Source organism: Tachypleus tridentatus, chromosome 8 (assembly GCF_004210375.1).
Source record: "Tachypleus tridentatus isolate NWPU-2018 chromosome 8, ASM421037v1, whole genome shotgun sequence".
NCBI classification, from domain to species: Eukaryota; Metazoa; Arthropoda; class Merostomata; order Xiphosura; family Limulidae; genus Tachypleus; species Tachypleus tridentatus.
The window spans coordinates 113,054,052-113,076,469 of NC_134832.1; the positions used below are offsets into that span (position 1 = coordinate 113,054,052).

The 22,418-nt window shown below is 32.2% G+C and overlaps 1 protein-coding gene across 9 annotated transcripts in view; it reads left to right on the plus strand.

Annotated features, from left to right (window-relative positions):
* The window catches only part of LOC143223231 (zinc transporter 7-A-like), a 93,469-nt gene that overhangs the window by 21,382 nt on the left and 49,669 nt on the right, over positions 1 to 22,418 (plus strand). For 2 of the 9 annotated variants that reach the window (XR_013012778.1, XR_013012774.1), the window contains one exon: positions 12,074 to 12,172. Coding sequence is in view for 6 of the 9 variants with exons in the window: in XM_076450880.1 (XP_076306995.1) it covers positions 11,043 to 11,178; positions 12,074 to 12,172; positions 19,895 to 20,055 (396 nt within the window). In the remaining 3 variants the exon portion in view is untranslated. The other 7 variants (XM_076450880.1, XM_076450882.1, XM_076450884.1 and 4 more) reach the window with 7 other exon arrangements.

Genomic DNA, 22,418 nt, shown 5'->3' on the forward strand with positions numbered 1-22,418 from the left:
ATAATTTTTATTTCTAAAGAAATATAACCACTACACGAAATTTTATCTTTTGAACCGCTAATGTTGATTTAACGTTAAACTAATTATTTTCATTCAATAAAGACTCTAAGTTCACAATGCTGTTTTTATCAAAACTTCTTACAATGTTTCGATAAAAATTAATTACAATCATTAGATTCCAGATTGTTTCATTTTTTTCAAATTAAACTCTTTTAGTTCATTTCTATATTGTAGAAATATGATTTTTAGAAGGTTACTCAAACTATTTAAAGACCTTTAGCTTTTCCTTTCTTTAAACCATTGATATAAATAAATTTCCCATGATGTTTCTGTCTTTTCACAAAAAATCCGTGTTTGTTATAATACAGTAATTAGTACTTTAAAGTGATTTGCAATTTGCTCATTCTTTGTTCAAGTAGGTTAACTATTCGTTTGTATCTGTAATCTTCATTCTTATTGTATAAAAAAATCATCTGTTAAAATATGCCTCTATTGGACTTGTTTTTCTAAATTCTAATTAACTTCTATGAGGAGTAGAATAAGCCATGGAGTAGGAAATATCGTTAAATTACTACATTTTGTTATACTCCAATTATAATATCACAATGAATATGAATATCGTCTACACCTACAGGGATATCAATTATCTATTGTTCTCTCTGTTCTTCACCATGTAAAAATTTTGGTTGAAATGTTGATATTTCATTCAGTCTGATAATTTGGAGTTAATCCACTCATAAATCTAGAAGTACCACAATGAATGTTCAGTTATATAGGAGTATTATACACATCAAAGATAGCTAAAAAATGTTGCAAAATTGATCAAACGGGACACATTACATAAAAACAACTACTTAAAGAAGTAATAATTGATGCTTTCGTAAGCAACTCTATTTTCTCAATAATTTGGTTATTTTGGTAATGTGATTCACTGAAAGAAAAACTTGATTAAGTGCCTGCGAGAAACAACGTTCCAACTCAATACACTCAAGCATTTTTCACGATGACACAAAAAAATGTGAGTTACTAACTGAAAAATTAAAACACACGCCAGTATTTTGATATATCTGTATACACAAATGATTATTTCATAGCCTAATGACCGCCTCTGATACGTAGCATGATATTCTGCTTTGCTTTAGGATGTAATATTTTTATTTGTGATTATTCACATAGTCTTTTCAATACTTTGCTACTTGACCAGTTACATTCATATTTGTGCACTAATATGCTTTAAAGCACTTTTAATGAATGCCCTATACAAAGTGTATGTAACAATACAAACATTCATGAAGTTCACAAAGAAGTAGAATTTGAACATTTTACTTTAACGGGTATAAACCACCATGTTTACCAACTAAAAAGATAAGGATGGCAAAGCTAAATAGGCTATTTGCATCAATCTCTAGCTTTCACTTATTTACCAGAGGTGAGGCAGCAAGTTAGCAGCTCCCAAAACCCACAATAATCATTTAAATATAATTCTTCATTATTAGTGACATTATTCAATATAATAACCATCAAATATGTCATCAGTATTATTCAAAGTTGTTACCATGTTATCTTAATTTTTATAGACAACAAGGTGGTTCCCTTACACTGTACAACATAGGCACAGCACATGCAGCTATAATTCATGCTACACTGATGCCAATTCTAAGCATTCTGAATGACCTTTAGTGTGACTTCCACCATTGGCGTAAATTCACTATAAGTAAAAACAGTTGTTCTAAAAAAAAACCTAACTTTTTTTCGAAATACAATTAAATTTCAGGAATACTACTTCAGTTACACTTTTTACACTCAAATACTCATATGGTGGGAAACACAACATCCCTGCTACAGGGCGAGATAAGTACATTAAGTATTTTATTTATCAACCAAGACAAAACTATATACTTAAATTATGCGTATGTATTTATGCAAAATATATTTTAGAACTTATGAAATCGCCTTTAAACTAACCAGTGTTGACCATTCCAGTTTGCTACAATCATAACCAAAGTACTTGGCCTTCAATGTGACGTTAACATTGGAGCTACAAAGATAAAAAGCAAGATGAAACAGGCTTGGTTTGGATTTCGCGCACAGATGCACGAAGGTGTTCTACTCTAGCCGTTCATAATTTAGCAGTGAAGGGCTAGAACGAACGCACATACTGATCACCACTCGCCGCCAACTCGTGGGGTACTCTTTTAGCAACGAATAGTGGGATTGGCCGTCACTTTATAACGTCACCACGACTGAAAAGGCAAGCTTATTTAGTATATTTGGTAGAACGAGGATTTGAAGATTAGGAGTCAAGCATCTCAATCACATGGATATGCTGGGCCGTCAAAATAATAAAACACAACCGCAATTAAATATTACGTAAATAAACAAAATACTCTTTTACATACGTGCAATCATGCACTGCAATAAAAATAGATTAGACATAAACTCTTTAAGTGATATATATGACACATACTGTTATTAAAATTGTATATTAAGACCTAAATTAGAAGAGTAGAGTTCTTTTTCTAAAATGCCACGGTCTACCAAAGCATAAAGACGTTGTGAGATGTGTATTATGGCAGTTATCGTAGCTTTCCAGTATATTACTGAGACAGTTGCAAACATTAAATGCAAATCAGAGGATAATAATACTCTGTGTACAAACTATTGATTGATTGCATGGTTCATAGTCCGGTTCGGACCGAATAAAGACAGATTAGATCTTAGATTTAGTACAGATCGTCTATCCACTTCCCAAGAGGTGGTAGATTTGGAGGATATGCAATCTCCTGATATAATTGTCTGTAATCTTCTTTATGTATGGAATCAAATTCTGCTAATTTGTAAAGCACTTCCAAAAAAGTATATTCTCAGTCATCAAAGGAATTTATAAGCATCCTGAATAGAATTGAGGTTTAAAGTACAATCCCCATTGTTAGGAGAAATGGTCCATCCACATTTGTGACAGTTTGCAGCTGCCATTTGTCACACTCATATTTCAATTTCATAACTTTTCGACAGAGACCTCTCAAAAATAATTAGTAAATGAAAATAAAGTTTACGTAAATTACAGTGGAGGCATAACCCTTCCCTCTATAAGCAATTTCGTTATAAGATTGGTCTTCTTCAAAATGTATTCTTTGGTTAAGTTTGAGTCAATTATTGGTTTAACGATCTTCAGAGTTGGCAATAGTTCTCCATAATATACAGATTAAAACTCTAAAACTTCTTAATTTCGGTTAAAAAATGGCAGTTTTCTCCAAAGTGTCTGACTAGTCACGGATGTTATTTAGGGAGTATACTTTTGGCTTCTCTTTTGAATTTTTTTCCGGAGTGAGCTGATCGACTTCCATGAACTCTGTGTTCTGAAGACGGCTGATTAGAATATTAAGTCTTTAATTCAAATGAAGTATGGAACAACGGTTACTAATCTAAAGATGCCCTAAAAAGGTCAAGACGTTTTCCGGTTTCTGGTCATCATAAATTCCATAAACTCTCGATGCAGTGGAATAGGGCATTATGTAATCTCTTGATGGAAGCAGCTCTAACGAGAAATGGGTCCTGCACTTAAAGACTAAATAAGTCATAATCCCTCTATAGCTACACACACACAGGCAAAGAAGGGGAAATGGAGGTCGATTTTTCTGTCTATGAAGACAGCAGACAAGTCTAGCATGCGACAAGTAAAAATAAAAGGATTGCAAGTATATAATTTTAACCCAACTGAAGCACTAGAAAATACAGCAAAAATATAATCCCCTTCCTACGCAAACTACAGTGATTCAATTAGAAGCCTCAACGCAAAACATTTTATGTAACATTTTCTAGGCATTTCATTGAGGAAAATTCCAGCGTATAAAAGTTATGTGCCCTGACAGATAACAGACCAGGGCTGGCAGGTATAAAGGTCACTCTCACGGTCTTTGCCCCTCCCCTCAAAACGTACTGGTAGAAGGCATAGAAAAATAGGTCTTCCCATCACTATCTTCTGAAACATCAGGTCATATCTGAGTATTTGGTTACACACAGTTCAAATACCCGAATTTGTCATTTATAGGAAAGTGAGTGGCTCGTTTGTTTGTAATTAAGCACCAACCTACACAATGGGCTATCAGTGCTCTGCCCAGCAAGGGTATCGAAACCCAGTTTCTAGCATTGTAAGACTGTACAATTACACTGCCATTCGAGGGGATAAAAGTGGGTAGTAATAAAAGCAAGAGCTAAAAACGTAGAAAGTTGGTGTTTCTTATTCTTATGTACAGAAATCCACCTAATAGTTTCAATACTCTGCATTTCACCTCCCTGGAAAAATGATTTTTGAACCATAGCAATCACTCCTGTGGAGGAGTAAAGTGTGTTAAGAAGTTGAATTGAATGGGAATCTCCTTTGAGTCTTTGATGACAAAAGCAAAACCCTGCGTTTGTATGAAATATTTTAAGTTGTTCGAGGTTAGTCAACAGACCCGTCTAGATCACTTTAGATTAGGAAATGTGACATTCCGGTTTTAGTAAAACATTGAAGTAAAAGTGAGCTGTAGTAATCCATCGGGATCGTTTTAACGTTCCGCTTATTTCATTTAAGTGTTAAAGTGGCTATGAAATAACATGAAAGGTCAGTGCTCTATGAACACACCCACTTTCCAGTTTTTAAAATAAGACGTTTTCACTGTCAAAAGCTCAACACATTTAGAACAGAATAACAACGCCAGGTTATGTAGCCATCATACTCGAACAATAGAATCACAAAATGTCTACATCATGGCCCGACATGGCCTAGCGCGTAAGGCGTGCGACTCGTTATCCGAGGGTCGCGGGTTCGCGCCCGCGTCGCGCTAAACATGCTCGCCCTCTCAGCCGTGGGGGGTGTATAATGTGACGGTCAATCCCGCTATTCGTTCGTAAAGAGTAGCCCAAGAGTTGGCGGTGGGTGGTGATGACTAGCTGCCTTCCCTCTAGTTTTACACTGCTAAATTAGGGACGGCTAGCACAGATAGCCCTCGAGTAGCTTTGTGCGAAATTTCCAAACAAACAAGTCTACATCATCTGTTAAAGATATCTTATGCTGGCATTCATATGCTCGTATTCAAAACTCATCAAATGGAAAAATCGTAAGGAATCAACTCCAGAGCTGTCAGAAAACTTTTTGAGGTCATTAAAAGTTCTTAAATTAGAAATGCTTTATTGCTGATCTGAGAAAAGGTTAAAGCAATTTTACAGTCTGCAAACGCTAAAATGTCACGGATACTATCTCTGGTTATGCAGATGTTTTTGAAACTTTCAACTTTTCTCTGTATATGCAAAACTGCTTCTTTAGTATCCAGTAAAAAACTAGCTTTACATAGCTAATTTGTTACAGTATGTTTTTCAAGTGCTTCATTCCCAACCAACCTACAACATTTCCAACTACGCCTGCGAAGATACTTGAACAAAAGTAATTAGTCTGTTCGCTCCTAAATTTCATTATTAGTACGCATGTATTGATGCTCTGGCATGGCCATGATGATGACCTGTAAGAAATAAATCACATTGTTTATGGTTGGTTCACACAAATATATTTTTTTCTCTCTATTATAATATAGCCTTTTCTGTGTCACAGCAACATGTCTGTGGACTTACAACCATAGAAACCGTATTTAGATACACGTGGTGGGAAGCACACATAGATCATTGTTTGTCTTTGTGCTTAATTTCAAACAAACAAATATAAAGATCTCTATATATAAAACTCTGCTAGTTATTATACGACCATACTATACCTACACTAAACATTTTTTATTTAAAGCTTTCATGAACACAGAGCTTCGTGGCATAATAGCTTTAGGCCTAGTGTTTGTCCTCAACATTCTCTCTGAGGGTTTGATTTCTATAAACTAAAAATATTATGTCTAAAAACATGAATTCATTGAGGTCATCAGCGTGTTGAGACTACTCGCAAATACTGAGAATGTGTGTGGCTGCAAAACTTGCATAGAAACAACACAGGTTGTATGTTTAAACAAGTACCTGGATTAATCCTTTTGTAATGGGCTTGATATAACATACTTAAGTTCATCTACACATTTTTGCACGTTAAGTATTTGCACTATTACCTTTGATACAACATATCACAAAATTTAGCAACCTTTTAGTGAAGATTACAAGTATTTTGTTTATAAAAATTCTGTTTTTTTTAAACAAAAAAATCACATTACTAGTCTGAGTGCAAAGTGATTTTATGTTATGATTAAAAAAGCTATTCTTCATCCCCAAAATCTCGAATATTATTTGTATAATCTTTAAAACCTCCTAAATACATTTCAAGCATTTGTTTTCAAAATACTATATATTTTATTTTCTATACTCTATGTAGGGTTTGCCACTTAACTAACCTCATAGCTAATATAAAAAGTTATTAAATAAATATAAATTACGCTTTTCTCATGCTTGAGTGACTATATATAACACAAAAATACAAGTATTTAGTCTAAATAGCTTAAGTCTCCTAACACAATATATGTACATATATATTTATTTTTTATCATATTGAACTTCCAGTCATGCTTTGCTAACATTACATAACTTGCAATAATACAGTGCATGTACATTTGTTAATTATCCAGTAATATAAGACTGACCTTTTAGTTTTCCCTGTCTTGGTTGTGTTTTAATGGACTAGTATTTTATAATATTGTCACATTTCAATTATTATATATTACATATTTGTGTATAGATTATTACTATTTAGAAATAAATTATTAAACTTCTTTTCTTAAAATATAAAACAATGAATCAAAAGGTAAACTAAACAATTATCTCACAACCTTTGTACTTGGTGGTTGCTAGACATAGGTTCCTAAGCCGTTTAAAATTTTGCATGTGGAGGATATAAAAAAATTTTAAGATAGATTTTATATGTATGGTTGAATAACTATTCTTATACCTAAGAATTCCACTATAATGTATTATGCTTAGCAACTAAGATGTATTTAGATTTTAAAAAATATGAAACATCAAGGAGACTAACAATGCAACCCTACCCCCTTGGAAACTTTGACAGAAAGAACGTTTAGAAAATGTATTTCTTTCAAGGCTAGTTGTGGTTGGTGTAAGAAATTTATGAAAAGAGTAGGTTTATCATTATGGTAAAGAACAACAATTAGTCAAAAATTACTGACAGATTTTGAAACAAAACATTGAATATCAACATTATGTTATTGGTCTATGCCAAAGGAATCAATATTTCCTGAACCAAATTTGTAATGCAGATGTAAATGCCAAAACAGGTGACAATCAAAATCACTGGTTATGAAAACCTAAGAATTAGTGACATGCTCTGTGTAACTGCAGATGGAAATAATTTACCACCATATGTCATATTAAACAGGAAAAACATTGTTGAAAGAAAATGTTTGCAAAAATTTAATAGTTCATGCACACAAAAAATGTATGGATGACATCAGAGTTAATGGAAGAGTGGTTGGGATGTGTATGTCAGCCTGGTGCATTATTAAAGCAACAGAGCATGCTTGTAATGGATGCATTTCATGGCCATCTCTCTAATAAAATCAAGAGTAGGTTAAGGAACAAAACCAGTGATCTGGTGATAATTCATGGTGGAATGAGAGGTCAGTTACAACCTCTTTATGTCCATTAATAAGTCATTCCAAGATTGTACCTGTAAGCATTATGATGCTTAGTTGAATAAAGACAATCATGCTTTGACACCGAGTAGTATAATAAAAAGGGTATCAGTAATAGTGGAGTGGATTTCAGAAGTTTGGAAAGAAGTGTCAGACAGTGTTATTAGAAAATTGTTTTTAAAATGTTGTTTATCCAATGTGTAAGATGGAACACAAGATTATATTCTTTGGGACAGCAGTGAATCAAGTGATGAAGATGCTTTAACTTCAGAATGTAACAGTGAGTCAGAAGAAACACAAGAGTAACATCCTGATTAAATAAAGAAAGCAGGAAGAAACATTATTGTGATAAATATTTTAAATTTCTTGTAAATTTATATATTTCATCTTAAATACATTATTAACATTTTTGATTTATTAACAAATTCTTTTAAAACATTTACTCCTTTCTAATTATCATCCAAATATTTTTTCTTGAAAATCCCTTTTTAAAAGTTGGGTGCATCTTAAATTCAAAGTAATGTGGTATGTATATAATATATTTCATAATGTGGAAACTACCTAGCCAAAACAAGACTGGCTATATATAAATGTGTGTGTGTGTGTGCATGCAATATAAATTAGTGGAAATAAGTGACTAAAACTATTTCATTGTTATTGTTTATCACATCTTTTCAGTAGTTCTTCCCATTATATATAAATAATGATTGAGTTAATAACAGAGGTGCAATGATTTTTGTTTTTGCCTATTTCTTAAAAGGACGCTGAATATAACATTGTGTTTTAAATGTGATGTTCATTTTGTAAAATAAGCAAATTCTAGTTACGTACATAAACTAAAAATCAGTGGATTAATGAAAGTAGCTATTTTAAGATTTTGTTTTTGTTCAAATTTACAATTATTTGAATGCATTGTTTCACCAGTTGGGTATTTTTCACTGGTTGTCATTGAGCAATGATTTTTTTATATTCTTAACACTCCTACGAAAAGTGGGGCCTAATAGGCCCCAGAGCAACTTGAAAGGTTATTAATATTAGGCTAATAATTTTGTATTTAAATAAAATTGCCATTAACTGACCCTATCCCTTTATATTTTAAGGAGCAATAATATTTTGACTTTTCAGACATTTGCGAAATAATATTTAAAAAAGTTTTTTAAAACATCCACTAGGGGTATTTTGGAGCCTATTAGGCCCCAGATCAAAAAACATAAAAATGACTTTATTTATTTCCTGAATAATTCTAGAACAGGCCTGGGCAACCGAAAAAAGCAAATTATAGGAAACATATATTAATTTTACAACTTCTTTTCAAAAGATGGATATTTAGGATAATAACTCTACTCCAACAATAATTTTAGACGGTCCTGATTATTGCCTAGTTTGCCCACGCCTGTTCTAGAACATTCTAGAAACTTTACAGAAGTATTTAGAATAATCTAGAATATTCTAGAAGCTTCAAGAATATTCTAGAAGAATCCACAAATCCTATATATATAGGAGCTGAAATCTTCAAACCGTGTCAAAAATGATATCTCTTGACGAAACTGTACATTTACTGACAAAACCATCCGACGATGAAAGTGAACATGATAATGTCGAAGACTACTCTGAAAGTTGTGATGATGATCCTTCTGAGGCCGAAAATGATGAATAAATCGCGCCGTACCCTTCTGAAAGTGAAGAAAGTAATCAAGATCTTACTACGATGCCAGTGAACGAACTTTTGTCCAAAGATAAGAATTTTAGTTATTCAACAACACCTTCAAGGATCAACATGAGAACCGCAGCTCTCAATATATTCAATGGGAACCCAGGCATTACAAGGCAAGCTGCTCCAAGAGTCTCTACACCATTCGAAACATTCAAAATTTTGATTTCTGATAATATGATGGAACAGATCATTCACTCAACAAACACCGTCTTGAAAGAACCAATTTTTTGAAGAAGACCTCTGGAAATGGATCGCAGCTTATCTTTTCCTTCGAATAAGCAAATCCAAAAATGCATCGATAGACGAAATGTTTTCAACCGAATTCGGTTTGCCATTTTTGCGAAAACTGATTACACAAGCCAAATTCAAAAAAATGTGCTCAAAAATCAGATTTGACATCCACTCTCAAAGAAATAGAGAAATCAAAGATGCCGCCATCTCTGGAGTCTGGAATTTTTTCATTGAAAATTGCAAAAACAGTTACAACCCAAGCGAATACCTGACAGTGGATGAACAACTATGTAACTTCAAAGGAAGAGTTGGCTTCAGAACATACATTCCGACAAAGCCAGGCAAATACGGAATAAAGATTTGGTGCCTAACAGATGCAAAGACAAGTTACCTCCTCAACGCTCAAATTTATACTGGAAAGGTTGGAAATACGACAGAAACAAATCAAGGAGAAAGAATAGTCAGAGAACTGAGTCAGCCATTTCTTGGAAAAGGAAGGACAATAACCACAGATAATTTCTTCACAACAATGACACTTGCCAAGTACCTACGAACAAAAAGAACAGGACTTGTTAGAACCATACGGAAATCAAGAACCTACCTGCCTCCTGAAATAAATGCAAAATCTAGATAGTTATCACCAAAGTTTTTCTACCATGACGACATCACTCTTCTCAGGCACTCAGACAAACCAGGAAAATATGTGCTACTACTGAGTTCTCAGCATCAGTCTGGTGAAGTAGAAGAGAATGGAAAGCCCGAAATCGTCAATCTTTACAATGCAACGAAGGCAGGTGTCGACACTCTCGATCTACTGGTGAGATATTATACAACAAAGAGGCGATCAAAGCGCTGGTCAGTTTGCATATTCTATAACATTCTAGATCTTGCTACGTACAATGCTTTCGTTCTATACTCGACAAAACATCCAGAATTTCTTCGTCAACATAAATCAAGAGCCAGAAGAGAATTTATACGGCAATTGGTGCTTGAAATCAAAGAAATTTACTGCAAAGATAATGACAAAACAACCTCATGTGAACCGCCTGCAAAGAGGGCAAAAAGAGGACGATGCCATTTGTGCGGCAGATCAAAAGATAGACAGTCGAAAATTGTTTGCTCAAATTGTAAAAAAAAATGTTTGTCAGAGCCATTCTAAAGTTGTTTGTAATGAATGTTGCTAAATCACTGTGTTTCTATTGAAAAAAAATATATGGGGCCTGATAGGCCCCAAAATCACTTTAGTGGATGTAAATATTTTTTTCGTAGAAGTGTTAAAACCTTTTGTTGTGAGTCCAGTATTAAAGATGTACATTTGGTTATCAGGTATGTGTAACAGAAAGTAAAAAATAAAAAGATTGATATTTCATGCCTTAATATTTTACAGATTAGTCATTTTATACTTTCAGTACATTTTTTTTACGTTATATTGTGTTGTAAGCTATATTTAATTTAAATGTTTGTAGATAGAACTCATCATTATAATGGTGTTAAGATCAAGAAAGTTATTGAAAGTTAATAATGATATTGAGTTCAGTGTTAGCAGTGAGAACTGTTGTACCTATTGTGTTTTCAGTTACTTAATCAATAAGCCATGGAATTCACTAAAGAAGTTCATATGTAAGATATGCTTAAGTTTATGTATTTGGAATTAACTGTACCAGTGTTTGTGGCTGTAACACATGGAATGAATTTGGCATTATTTTTAACATGTAATTCAAAAGAATACACCCAGTGATAGAGCATGTCCAACAAGAACTTGTGAGTTAAAGTAAACCGTATCATAATATGCCAACCACATTATATCCAGTGACGGTGAGGCCTTTTGCCTAACAACGGGACTCTTCAGGTTGCTAGAATATGAAAAATGTACTTGAAATTGAGATGCTTTTTATATTAGCAAATTGCTTGGCAACAGTTGGTCACAAGAAGGCTTTACAGATACCTTTCTATTTGGCCATAATCCATTAAACTGTATTGATTATTTATTCAACAAAATGAGTACTCTGCTATTAGACACATTCCTTTAATGATTAGTTTCTTTCTCTATAGTTCTTTTGTGCTCCTATTGGAATTGTAGGTTTTTTAAATTATAGTTTTCATAGTTTTAAAATTTAGATGTGAATATAGATGTCTATTTTTATGTTGTACTTTTTTTTTCTGGTTTGATTATATCAAGACCTAGAATAAAGCAGTGCAGATTATTTTGACATGTTTTGAATATGAATGAACCATGTTTGTATATATATACTTTTTTTGTTATGTTTTCATCAACAGTAAATAAAGTATTTTACTTTATAAATATTCATACTGAAGACTGTGATGCATGCATGCAGTATTTTATTGAAATTTATATATTAGAAATTGAAGATAATTTGATTGTGAATAACTTAAAGAGGATTTCAAGCTACTTCAATTACATTGTCTTTCTGACTAATAAATCTAATACATGTACTGTTATTACTGAAGAAAATATATTAGTTAGTATGACAAAACATGTTTCTCTAAAACTCAGGTGGCATTGGTTCTACAACGAATACAGGTTGGAGTTGCAAGTTATGTTGTGGACAAATGGTTTTGGCTCATGCACTGATCAACCACCATCTTGGAAGAGGTATGTGTATTGTAAAAGTTGTGATGAACATGACTCAAAATAATACATCATTCATACAGTATATATCCAAAAAGTTCAGTACATTATTATCTGGCTGTATAACATTTTTTCTCTTAAATTTTCTATGTAGAGAACTTTTGGAAGATATCTTAACTTCCAGGGTACAATTTCTATAGACTGAGGAAAGAATAATTATTCTTTTGAAAAGAAATGGACAAAATTTTATTTGGAACAATCATCTTCACAAGTTATACAAAAGGTTATACAAAAAGTCTGGTTGCTTTTACATTTAAAAGTGCAGAGTAATATGCATCAATTATACCTGTCATAAAATTTCAAGTATATTCTTTCCTCCTACATTGGTGTGACTTTATCCTACTTTCAACTTGTATTTTAGTTGTTCAGTTTTAAAAATTTTACATTTTTCTACACATAGAAGTGTCTCTTTGCTACTATCAGCTACATCTTTCTAATATATGTAACCAATGGACACCATCACACCAGTACTCTAAAGCATTTGTAGAATGAGTTTTATGAGTGCTTGTTAGAGCCCTCACCAAATCTGTTATGGTGTTTACTATTGTGAGGCCACTTTTGGTCATTTTCATTTTTTACCAAGAAGTTAATACTTTTGAATTTGGATCCTGATGTTATCTGTTATGGCATTGTCTGCATCATCAGTTGTTGTTTATTTATATAGACAAGCTCACAGATAGCTTCATGTGGTCCTATTGGCTGCTATGATTCTGTTACTTTAATTTCAATCAGCTAAGACTAGTGATATTACACATGCAGTAATGTGACATTGTTGAACTATATTGTTGTATACAGACATGATATAACTGAGAAATTAAATCCGTGTTTTAAAGTTTAAATTACAAAGTAAGAAACTAGTTTTTAGCAAAATTCAGAATAGTGTGAAGAATTTAGCAAATGTAATTGCTAGAAGTTGTCAGAGGTTAGTGGGATGCTGCTAACATGTCTTGCTTTAACTGGCAAAACTACTTTGCAGAAAAACGTTAGAATTCAATCAGTACAAATTAACTTTTATGATCCAGCTAACAGCCTCCCTGCACATATTTAAAACCTGAAGGAATGTAATGCCACATCATCTCTTCATTTGTAATCAATTTGCTGATCTCAGACACTATGATGTTTTTACACAGAAATTGATAAGTACACCCAATGTCTAAACAAATGGGGCATTTTTAGAGGTAGTAAATTTTTGCAAACAAGTTACTTACTCATTTTGGCACTATAATGATAAAAGTACAATTGTAGAATTAGTACTTTTAGGTGAAAAAAATCCCATTTCTTCCACAAGTATCAAAGATTTCCTTTTAATATCTCTCCATCCTATCCAACATGCTCATTCCTTCAGCCACAGAGGCTTTTTAATGTAACAGTCAATCTCACTATTCATTGGTAAGAGACAAGCTTATGAGTTGGTGGTGGGTAATTATGACTAGCTGCCTTCTCTCTAGTCTTACATTGTTAAATTAGGGATGAATAGTGCAAACAGTTCTCAAGTAACTTTGCACAAAATTCAAAACAAACTAAATCTTTCAATATTACAATTTCTATGGATTGAAACACTGGCAGGCCAGTGGCCATTTAGAAAGGCAGAAAACAAAAATATAACTTTAATTCAGCATGTAAATTCTGAGGGAGCAGCACTTTGGATCTTGTCCCAAGTACCATTTTTATTTTCTGCGCCACTGTTCAGCTACTTGAATGTCCTTGCATGAAATTTTGATAGAATAATTGGCAGATTGTAAGCACTAATTTCACTTAATTAGTTGATTATTTTCCTGGGTTATGACACTAATTAAGCTGAACAGTCTTAAATTATTCAAATATGATATGAGAAATTATATGAGCAATATTTTGATTAATCATATAATAAACATAATTGGAAACTCTAAATTAGCTGACTGTTTTTCTTTGTGACATCAGTTGATTTAATCATAATATTGATTTTTAAATGATGCTATTCAGTGATTGAATTGATGATCATAGATAATTGTATATATTGGTTAATCGATTAATTTCTCTGTTCTTCATGGTTATTTAAGAGGTGAGATGTGTGTGTGAAAAGAATAAAGCCTTTACAAAAAATGTGTAGTTTTTTTTAACTTCTAACCCAGAATATGTTTAAAAATAGTTTGATTTCTTCATTTTGTAGTAGATGATGTGGCTGTGAGGACTAGGCATAACTTAGTTGTTAGTGTATTGTGTTTAGATTTTAAATCCAAGAGTTTTGGTTTGTAGCAATTAACACGGAAATGCACTTTTGGTTTGTATTAAATGATGTCAAATCCATAGAGATAAGTGTGGTCGGTCAGGGTAGAGGGCTAGAGGAAAATTCTGCCTCAATGGAGGATTCTTGTATTTCTTGGGTTGATAGATATTCATGGTTTACAATGGTTGATAAAGGATGTAGTGTGATGTCCAATGAAATCCAGCAGTAATCCACTAAAATTTACCAGAGAAATCGACGAAGAACTTGTTGACTGCAAAGACATCTTGGCAGCAATCACTTCACACGTCTGATTGGTTCATCTGGAAAAATGTCCACATAATGGAATTATTGAAACCTTAAAAACAATTTTGAATGTGAAAGCTTAATTATATAAGCTCCAAATAAAATTTCAATTGTGATTTGCTGACTGTTTAATCTAGGCTTTATTTGAAGACTAGAAGCATATACCTTACCCATAGTCTAGTCTCATTTTCGGTTTTACCGTTACTTTGAACAAACTGGAAGTTGGGACTACATCAGATTAATTTAATGCATTCCAAACAGTGCTTGAACTATTTTTGCACAGCAAACAGCTGCTCAACATTTATTTACTGTTTAGGTAATCAAACTTTACTGAAATGAATGTTCTTTACCAAGAAACATGAGTCAGAGCATCAAGGCTTCTAAATAGGATTTGAGGATCCAACTTCATTGTAACCTTAATATTCAGCAAGAACATTTTCATTAAGGTCAAAATGTTTGTGTAAGTTACAGAGCAAGGAAAATTAAATGTAGTTATTACAGTCATGTCATGAAAATGACCCTTTATGTAATACTGAATGTGCTAATTGAACCAGCAGCTTTGTAGGCTAAACAAAATGGTATTGATGCAGAATATAAATATAAAAATATTCAGATATCACCTAAACTACTTCAACAAATTAATGACATTGGACATACAAAGAGTTCTGCTAATGGAATAATATTACAGAAATGAATTTACAAAATATTTGATTCTATGGTATTAGAAAGTAATGACGAGATGTCTAGTATTAAATACGTGCACCCATCATTCTTAAATGGACTGAACCCAAATACTTAATCATTGAAAGAATGTTACATCACAGTTGTATAATCATTCATCAAATAAACTTCCAACGCCTTCAACATTAGTTGAAAGTAAAGTTTGGTTTGGTTTGGTTTGGTTTGAATTTCATGCAAATCTACACGAAGGCTATCTGCCCTAATCGTGCATAATTTAGCAGTATAAGACTAGAGAGAAGACAGCTAGTCATCACCACTCACTGCCAACTCTTGAGCTTCTTTTTCTCCAACGAATAGTGGGGTTGGCCATCACATTATAATGTCCCCACGGCTGAAAGGACGAGCATGTTTGGTGAGACGGGGAAAGTAAAGTAAATATGTCCGAAGTTTCGTCAGCTAAACAGATAGCATTCAAAGAGGCAGCTTATTTCACGTATAAAAAATAAATGTAAGGTATTTTCAGAGACTGCTTAATCTCATAGATTTAAACAGTACTCTAGAAATGCCACGACCAGTAAAAAGCGGGGTAAACTCGCGGTTTTAATCAGTGAATGTGATTTAACTGACAAAATATCAATGAGAAATGTAATCAGTATGTAATTCTTGATGATGAGAAACCCACTTGAAATAAAAATGTATCTCAGATGGCTGGTATGGGCATTAACACTTTTACTGATTAGGAGAGAATTTGCTTGTTTGTTTTTAATTTTGCGCAAAGCTACATTAGGGCTATCTGCGCGCTAGCTGTTCATAATTTAGCAGTGTAAGACTAGATGGAAGGCAACTAGTTATCATCAACCACTGTCAGCTCTTGGCCTACTCTTTTACCAACGAATAGTGGGATTGAGCATCACAGTATAACGGCCCTACGGCTGAAAGGGCAAGCATATTTGGTGCGATGGGGATTCGAACCCACGACCCTAGGACTAGGTGTCGAATGCCTTAACCACCTGGCCAATAAGGAGAGAACAACGTTTCAACTTTCCTAGGTCATTTTTAACCTGAAGATGACCTAGGAAAATCTAAACGTTGTTCTCTCCTTATCAATAAAAGTGTTAATACCCATTCCAGTTGTTCTGAAATACGTTTTAATCAGTATGTAGCCCTTTCTGAAGCTAAGGAGAATTAAGATTAATTGTTCACAGAACACACTTAAACAGAATGAATATTATAACCTACTTACATTGTGAGTAGGTATGTAACTCTCGTGAATGTTCTTTATGAAAATGAAACTAACTGGTAAAATTGTTTTGTCTTAAACGATCCTATGATTACGTAGTTTTAGAAAAAATGTGACTTTTAATTTAGATGTGTTTTCTATTATTTATAATATACATTCGTTATTTAACGTATGTATATTCACTTTGACTCTGAATAGTTTACATGCAAAACGATTTTAATTTAATTATTTTATAGTCTTCACAGTTTATTTGTATAATCTGTAGAACCTTCTAAATAAATATAAAGTGATTTTGAAAGAAAATGTTTATATTTTATTTTCAATTATATCACTAATTCTGTCTCATCATCAACATAGAGTGAAATGAAATGATGAAATTTAAGAAACAAAAATATGTACATAAATTTTAAATGTTCTTATAATATTTTGAAATTTTCTTTTCTCATAAGCGTAATTTCACATCTTTATATTTTCACTTATAGCTTATTTTTAGTATTGTTTTCCAATGTTTTTGTCTTTTATTCTTGATACAGGTATGCTAACTTGTTCCTACCAACGTGAACCCACAATGTTCTGTGTAGTTATTACTTGACAAAGGTCGTCCGCAAATTCATTCACAAAAGCTTGCACACATGAATGATGCCATCTTGTTTAGACATTTCTGCAAGCCAAACTACATCAAATTGAATGTTTGCATTAAAAATAAAAATTAAACACAAGTAATACATAACTAATTAATATATCAACACAATATAAGTATTTATCAAACTACTACATATAAAATGAGAAACACTGGCCAAACACTAGATACACTCTAAGAGAGTTTCTGCATATAACAAATACAGTACAATATCTTTATTTATTTGTATTAAATAATGCATATTTATTTTATTAGGCAGCATACATTTATTACACATAGTTTTCAAAATACTGTTAGTTGTTAAATAAGTTTCAGTCAACTAAGAATAATTTTTCAGAATGAAAGATCGATTCACTTTCACTTAAATCTGTGATATGTGTAATATTTCATTATGTACTAATTATTGCATCAAATATAATGTTTTGAAACATAACTTGAAATAATGAAGCTGTATATTCCCAGGAAACACTACATTGAATGAATCATTCACACACATCAAAGGTCTAATTCTTATTTGACAAAATGTATTTCATCAGCCACGCCCTTTTCAATTTATACTTATTGATATATTTTTCTGATTTTTACAAGTATTTGCTAAATACCACTACACGGAAAACGGAAATTTTATCATAAAAATGGTATGTAAGTAAGAGAGTTAAAATACATCACATCGTCTGTTACAATACATTTTTTAATCACAAAATTTCATGAGATAAATTACTGTTATAATTCAATTGAAGAATTCTGTTAATTCTTGTTTCGGAAAGAATGCATGTATTATAAGTTTATACTATATAATATGAAAAATTTAGATGTAAATTTTATCCTGTATGGTCTTGTTTGTCCAGGAATGAAACACAAAATTATTATAAATGGCAGAACAATGTGTTTATGGTTGTCAAAAGTCTCAGAATTAGAATAATTGACAATTAACATTTTATACCTATGTCTTTATCATTGTTTCCAAAAACAGAAACCCCTGTCTAGATTTGGATCCCACAGATAAAATAATGATATATTTGTTCATGATTTTCTTGTGAAACGTTATCATGTGAATACGTCCTTAATAACTGGTTCTTAAGCATTAGTGTTAACAACAGAGAACTGGTATTTAATACTGAATATTTATTGCCAAACCATAATTATAAATACAGTGGTTCAGACCAATGTAGGAGTTGAGTGTTTCCAGCTGTTACATGTGTTGAGTGCATTGTGTGTGTTTTATTTGGGAACTTGAGACTACCATATACTTTTAAGATAACTAATGTTGAACGCATGCAATTTATATGTTGTGTAGGTTGGAGGAGAAGTTAGAGGCCATCCTAATAAAGTTGAGGCAATAGATAAAGAGAAATGACAGCAGGATTTTAGAAGGAACTTAAGTTTTTGAGGCAAGGGATAAATCAACTAACAGTAACTTTCAGGAAAGTAAAACGAACAGTATCAGAGTAAAACGTAATGAAGTTAGTTACAATATGCCTATTATGTTGACTCTGAGGATGAGGAACTATTGAATGGAAGAAAAACCAAAGGAGGATATAGTTATAGGTGATTCTTTGAATAGACATGTGTGTACAATAACCAGTGTGTTAAAGGAGAAGAGAGTAAGATTATGCTACCCAGTGACACACATGGAGGATATAAGTGACAGATTAGACAATGTAATTAAGATAACTTGTAGAGATGCAGTTAGTTATAGAATCATTTACTGAAAAGGCCATAAGTTAGTTTTATCATAGATACTGCCAAACATTAATTGTAGTGATAAAGCTATAAATATGTCACTAGGATTAAGTGCTAGGTTTAAGGATAAGCAGATACTCTAGTTGACTTATGGGATCAGTTCAGTTGTTACACGGAGATTTATTGTAATGGACGATTTACATTTACATAGGGTAGGGCAGGCTTGCTTGCTAAGATTATTAACTCAGCTGTAAGAGAAGATTTAAACTAAATCTAAACAATATTAAGGATCAGGAAAACTAAATGCAAAACGAATAAGAGGCAAAGAAATGTTTTAGATATGTACTAAACATAGAAGGAGTAATAAGGATAAGTTTAATTGTTACTATTGTAATGCTAGAAGTATAAGAAATGAAAAAGATAACTCAGAGCACTGGCAGGAATGGACGATTTTTTATATTGAAACATGAGTAACTCTAGATGATTTTAATATAGAGGTTGTTTTGAAGTAGAGGGTTTTGGCTATTTAATAGGGATGGAATATTAAAGAGGTAGGAGAAGAGTGATTGTATATGCAAAATGTAGGATACATCCTGTTGTAATTGAAAATACTAAAGATAATAGTATGAAGTTTAAATCCATTAGGGTCTGTATCAGTGGATAAAAAGGGAAAAGCTATTCAGTGAAAATTCCTTAGAGACCACCAAATGATGCTGATGTAATTAGTGAGAATCTCTACAATGCGATTAAGATTTAAGTTGTTAATGAAGTAATAATTTTGGACGATTCTAATTTCAGGCATACATATTGGGAACTGTTAGAGTCAAACCATAAAGACAAACGTTTTGGAATCTTTACAAGATTACTTTATTTACCAAATAGTCAAGGAACCTATCAGAAACGATGCTATTTTAGATTTATTGTTAATTTCAGATACAGAAATTATCAAGAGGGTTGGAGCTGGAAAACATCTGGATGCAAATAATAATTGGTTTATTAGGTTAAATGTTTTGCTGCAAATGGAGATAAAGAATAAAAAATATTTTGGTTACAAATTTCAAAAAACATGTTTTGAAAGGATGCAACAAGAATAATGTTTTGTTAATTGGTTAGGTAAGTTATATAGCGACACTGAGCAGATGTGGAAAGTTCTTAAACATATTTTTTTCAATATTCATGTTAAATATATTCTTTAGAGAAAGAAAGAGGTAGCTGGAGGTAAAAAAAGAACAAGTTGTCTCAAAAAGAGTTTCAGGGAAAAAATCAAAGAAAAGCATCATAAATTAACATGTTTGACAAGAGTTTCACAAGATTGTAGAAGATAAAAAAATTGTGAAACAAGAAATTAGAACATCAGAAAGGATGCATGATAAAAGACTGGCTGGAAATTTAAAAAAATAACAGTAAAGATTTATTCAGGTACATAAAGGGTAAACAAAATGTTATAATGCTGTTAGCATCCTTCAAGGGTAATATAGAGAGAGCTTAGTATATCATGATTATGAGACGGCTGGGTTACTAAATTTTGTGTTTCTTTGATTTTTATTTACGAATATTTAAGCAGCATTCCACGTTTTGAACAGTTGATAAATGTAAACGAGTTTGAACCAACTTACTGAATTAATTTTTAACTGGTTAAGAAAAACATCAAAAGATTAAAGAAATGATAAGACTCCTAAGTCAAATCACATTTCCCTAATGGTTTTGAGGGAGGTTAAAGATTAAATAGGTGGGACATTTACTACTATTTTTTATCAGTTCTTAAATAGTTGTCAAAAACCAGAGGACTGGAAGTTAGCTAAGGTATATTCTCTTTTCAAGAGAGGTAATAGAAATTGGCTCAGTGAATGTAGACCCATTAGTTTTACCCATAACATTAGTTGTGGGAAAAGATTTGTAAATTCTCTAAAAAGAGAAAATAAATGTGAGATGAGTTTTAATTATGGAAAATGAAAAATATTACATGTGAGTATTAATAATTTTATTATAAGTATAATTTGAATTGGAATTGCCTTATCAATATCATGAAAGAAAAGGTTTAATGATTGTCAGTCTCTAAAGCCCTCTAAGTAGTGAGATGTTGCAAGTGATAGGGCAAATAAAAATTTAAATTGCAGCTACAGAAATATTCAATATAAGTTTAAAGAGGTTATGATTTCATTGAACTTGTCACAAGTTTGGTATGATTTGGAATATTGTGTTCAGTCTTGGGCTGCTTATCTTAAAAAAGAAATTGAATTGTTGGAAAGGGTTTTCACAGAAGGGTTTCTAATGCAGTGTCTGAGATGTAGGGGTTGAGATGGAGGTATTAAGTCTTCTGAAATTGTTTTCTCTTGCTAAAAGAAGAGTTATGGTAGATCTGACTGAAATATGGTACACAAATATAAGTTTTGACAGAGTAAAAGTCCCATTGAGCTTATACAGTTTCAATTTTCCAAGAGGGTGGTTGGCCTTTGAAATTGGTTACCTTCAGATGCTCCAGAAGTAGAAAATGTGCGTTTAACAAAAATTCTTTGTATATGAATGACAACGGCTGGCTATAATTCTGAAAATGATTTTAATTTAGCTTAGAGGATGAAACAGTCGAGAGGGACAAATAGGCTACATGCTGTTCCAAAAAGTTATTTTAGTAGACGTGTCATGTTGTGTATGACACCACCTCTCCAACTGATTCCTACATACATCTGACTGCATATTGCTCAAGAGCTGGAATTACTAGTTATGTCTATTATCTTTTGTTTTTCATAACTATTACATAAAGTAAGAATTTGCATGGAAAAACTAAAAATATAAAAGTTAGGTCATCAAAAATATTTTTAATAGACAACTGTAAACTGGAGTTTGTAATTTTTGTTATGATTTGAGTACAAAGTTTCTGTATGCAATGTTCTATATAACCTACATTTTCAAGATAATGACGAGAGTTACATATTATAAGAAATATTTTTCTTATAATCTATTCAGACTTTGTTGTTTTTTGTCTGTCTATGTTGTTTTAAACAGTGATTTATCTTTAAAGCGCTGCCAACCACGTAAGGTCTGTTGCTAAAGACAGTTACATTGTTTAATTATTATGGTTGTTGGGACTAAAACCCTTTAGTCTCAGTAAAACTTTATACAGAACTTAAATCTTTTCTCGATTGATCCATCTATAGCTATTCTGCGTATAATTCTGCGGGTATGATTCTGTTTATTAACCAATAAAATCTTGCAATGTACATATAATACAGTAAAGAATACAATTTAAGTTTATTTTACATCTGTTGTTTTTCGGTATTAATCTTTAAGTCGTAGCATATATACATATGCACATAGATATTATATTTAATGACAAAAACGCTGTTGGAAGACCCAGATGGCGAATCAACGATGGTCGATGAACTTTTTTGTACATTTTTAATTGTCTTTCCGTTTGGATTGAGGTAAGATTGTCAATAATACTTTGTTCTTTTTTATT